At 31.7% G+C, this 3,531-nt stretch overlaps 1 protein-coding gene across 1 annotated transcript; it reads right to left on the reverse strand.

Annotated features, from left to right (window-relative positions):
* Positions 1–657: 657 nt before the first annotated feature.
* On the reverse strand, positions 658–2,109 carry LOC107010702 (heat stress transcription factor B-3-like). Its single transcript, XM_015209990.2, has 2 exons — positions 1,543–2,109; positions 658–1,449 (listed from the first exon to the last, which is right to left on the reverse strand). The coding sequence occupies exons 1-2, from the start codon at positions 1,978–1,980 to the stop codon at positions 658–660; spliced, it is 1,230 nt and encodes a 409-aa protein (XP_015065476.1). The 5' UTR covers positions 1,981–2,109.
* Positions 2,110–3,531: the final 1,422 nt, after the last annotated feature.

Genomic DNA, 3,531 nt, shown 5'->3' on the forward strand with positions numbered 1-3,531 from the left:
TTTTTTGGTTGAAGAATTAACTAAATCATTGCTGCTAAATGCATGTCTAAATGTGGTTTCTTGTTGCTTTTGGTGTGTGTAAATATTGCATGAGCATTTTTAGTAGCATGATTTCCTTCAACCGATGAAACTTGGCAGGTCTTTTTCTTGACGGTTCTGTCCATGTATGGTGTGTGTTGTTAGTGAAGTCACCCATCTGTGTAGCATTTGCATTGATTATGCTTATTTATGATCTTTGCTTCTTTGAACACTAGATGTCCAATAAAGCAAGTATCGACTTGCAATGACCAGACTACAGAGTCGGTTATTATAGATAAGAAAGTATATAGACAAGAAAACATTCATGAGTACTGAGAATTGCATAAAAGTATATATCATGCACCGGAAATCTGAGCGTCTCTAAGTATTAATAGAGTAAAAGGTCATTTGTCCCATAACTAAAACAAACTAGTGAAGAAACAAAACGTGCAGGAATCAAAGTTAGGAGCTGTAACAGACTGGTAACAACTACAATGATAAGAAAACAAAGTTTTGTGACATCTTCTTCTTGGTGTCCAGACTCCATAGCATGCTATTAGTAACCTCATGATTTCTTATTCCTGCACAACGAATTAAATCAGAAACACACACACAAAAAAGCATATATATTGTAAGGGTTCAAAGTGGGATTTCCTGCGACTGTGATAAGGCAGGATCAACTCCACAGATGGCCTTGTGATCCATTTTTTCCACATGATCAGTCCAAAAAGTTGAACTTCCGGCCAGCTCCTCCGACTCCAGGAAATTATCAGGTTGCTCTTGAGCCAAATTATTCAAGTTCATCTCATCCATGAGCATTCTCCCCAAATATGAACCAGTCTTAAAATCTGCAGCATCGGCGATCTTCTTCCTCCCTTCATTATCTCCCTCCAACTCTTCTATTACTTGCATTTTCCTTTCTTTGCCTGGATTGCCCTTCTTCCTCCCTTCATTAACTCCCTCCAACTCTTCTACTACTTGCATTTTCCTTTTTTTGCCTCGATTGCCCTTTCCGCTGTTTTCAACACCATCTTCTACCTCACCACCCTGTTCCTCTGCAACTTCAGTGCTGTCTAGCCCTCGTGTACATGCAAATAAAGAGTTGAACAAGATCATGCAAATTTTGGCTTTCTTAGAGGACATATTATTCCCAGCTTCATTAATGTCTTCCATCTCCTTCTCTAATACGTCTAATTGCCGTTGCAGCATCATAATTTCTTCCCTCATTGTAACTTGCTCTGCTCTAATTTCTTCAATCGCCTTCTCCATTGTAAATGCAACTGTTTCATCTATAGCCTGTCGTTCCGTTGACTGCTCATTCATCTGGGACTTACTAATCTTCCTCTTTATATTCCTCAACCACTGTCCTTTCCCTCTCTGAAAACAATCATGCTGAAACTCAAATTTATCCCAACTCACTTTCTTAAATCCCTATTTGTTAAAAAAAACAAAAAAACTGTAAATAACAATCTCAATAATAACTTGTAACTTGCAATGTTACATCAGTAGATTCACTATACTCACATAGCTGTTGAGCTGACAGACGAAGCTAGAGATATTGTTGTGTCGAAAGAAACGGGGAAGAACATCAACAGCAAATTTATGATTATCATGGATAATGAAACTGGTCCCGTTATTGCTCCATGAAATCAAGGACTTGAACTGAATATCAGCAAGCATTTCATAAATCTTCAATACGAAGGGAGATGCTCTTCTTTGAAAATTGCGACGATTCGATGAAGACGAAAACAACTCTCTAGGAGTAGCAGCAGCAGCATTGCCATGATTTACTTCATTGCTTCTATTGTCACATTGATTATCATCGTCATCGTCATCATCATACTCTAGCATTGAAATATCTATGTGAACATCTTCTAATCCTTCATAACTTTCTCCCAATGCTTCAACAATATCATCAATTTCTGTCATTTTCCCTTTGCCTTTTCCTCCTTCTGTTTCCATATTTGATATCTTTGATCAATGTTACGTTTGGCTCAGTTTTATGAAATTTTACTACTGGTAGTATTATTCTGTCTGTATAAGTAGTACAAATTCCCCCTAACTTTTAATTTTGGGTTAATAGCACTTTTGGTCCTCTGTTATCGGTGAATTTAAATTTTAGTCCTTAATACTTTCATTTACTTGAAACGTAGTTCATTTGCTTGTGAATATTCACATATTTCTAGAACCACGTGTATTATTAAGGTTATATTGTTCAAAGTAGTTTAAATACAATATAATTACTACTAAAGGAAATAATAACGTGCATTTAAACTGAAGGTTAATTATATTGAGTGTTATATATATTATGAAGATCAAAATAAATTTAACAATTAATTCAGGGACCAAAAGTGTTTAAACTATTTATTATTGTAACAGAAGGACAAAGAACTGGACATAAGGAAACTAGGGTGTAGATTAATCCATGTTATTAGTAATCAAATAGGAATAGGTTAAATATTTTAGAAAAAGAATATATACTTTGGAGTATTTTGTACTTACAATGATGAAATGGTACAACACATGAGAAAAACAAATGCATCATGCAGGACTTCCCGTTGAAAGAAGAAAATTAAAATGTGTTTACTTCTAAAGACAAATAAATTGATCTGCTAACCATTTTGTACTTTGGAAACTTTGTAATTAGTTTTTAACTCTAAATTATTGTGTTGTATATTACATCATTAAATATAAAATTTCAAAAAGTAACAAAAAAGGTTCAAGATAATAAAAAAAAGTATTTAAAGAGAAACATGATAACTCATCATCACACTAATAATTATAGACAAAATTTTATAATTAATATTAAAAGTCAAAATTATATTATTATTAATCAGCAGTATTTAGGGGTTGGTTCGGATCAGTTAAATTGATCAAAATCCAAATTAACATCAAATCAACTTAATCGGTTTTAAAGTATCGAAAACAAATCAAATATATCTTTATTGGTTTGGTTATTATCGGTTTGATTTAGTTATTCGGTTATCAATCATATACAAAAAAAAAATTAAAATAATTTATCCAACACGTGAAAAAAGTAATAACAATTCATTCAAAGCGAACAATAATTAGCATGACTGACATTAGAGAACTTTGGATCATTGAATTTACTATGAAAAAACTTCAAAAGTTCACTTTTTTCCCTACAAAGAAGAGGCAATGACTTTTTCCGTCCTACAAATAATTGTTATAGATACTCGTATACATGAAATAAATAAGATAAATGTTCTCATCTTAGGCATTTTTGCTTTCATAATTAAATTATAGATAAATTTTGATTAAAATATCTATAAGATCTTTATCTTTTTTTTTTAATAATGTATCATGTATGTATAATAATAAAATATATGTATATAATTTGTTGGTTCGATTTAATTAGTTCTTCAATTTTTCGTACAAAATCATAATAAAAAAAATATTATCGATTTTTAAAAATCTAAAATCAAAACAAATTCAAATAAAATTGATTTATTTAATCTATTTGAATGATATTTTTATTCTAAAATATGAACA

This window comes from Solanum pennellii, chromosome 2 (genome assembly GCF_001406875.1).
Source record: "Solanum pennellii chromosome 2, SPENNV200".
Classification (NCBI taxonomy): Eukaryota; Viridiplantae; Streptophyta; class Magnoliopsida; order Solanales; family Solanaceae; genus Solanum; species Solanum pennellii.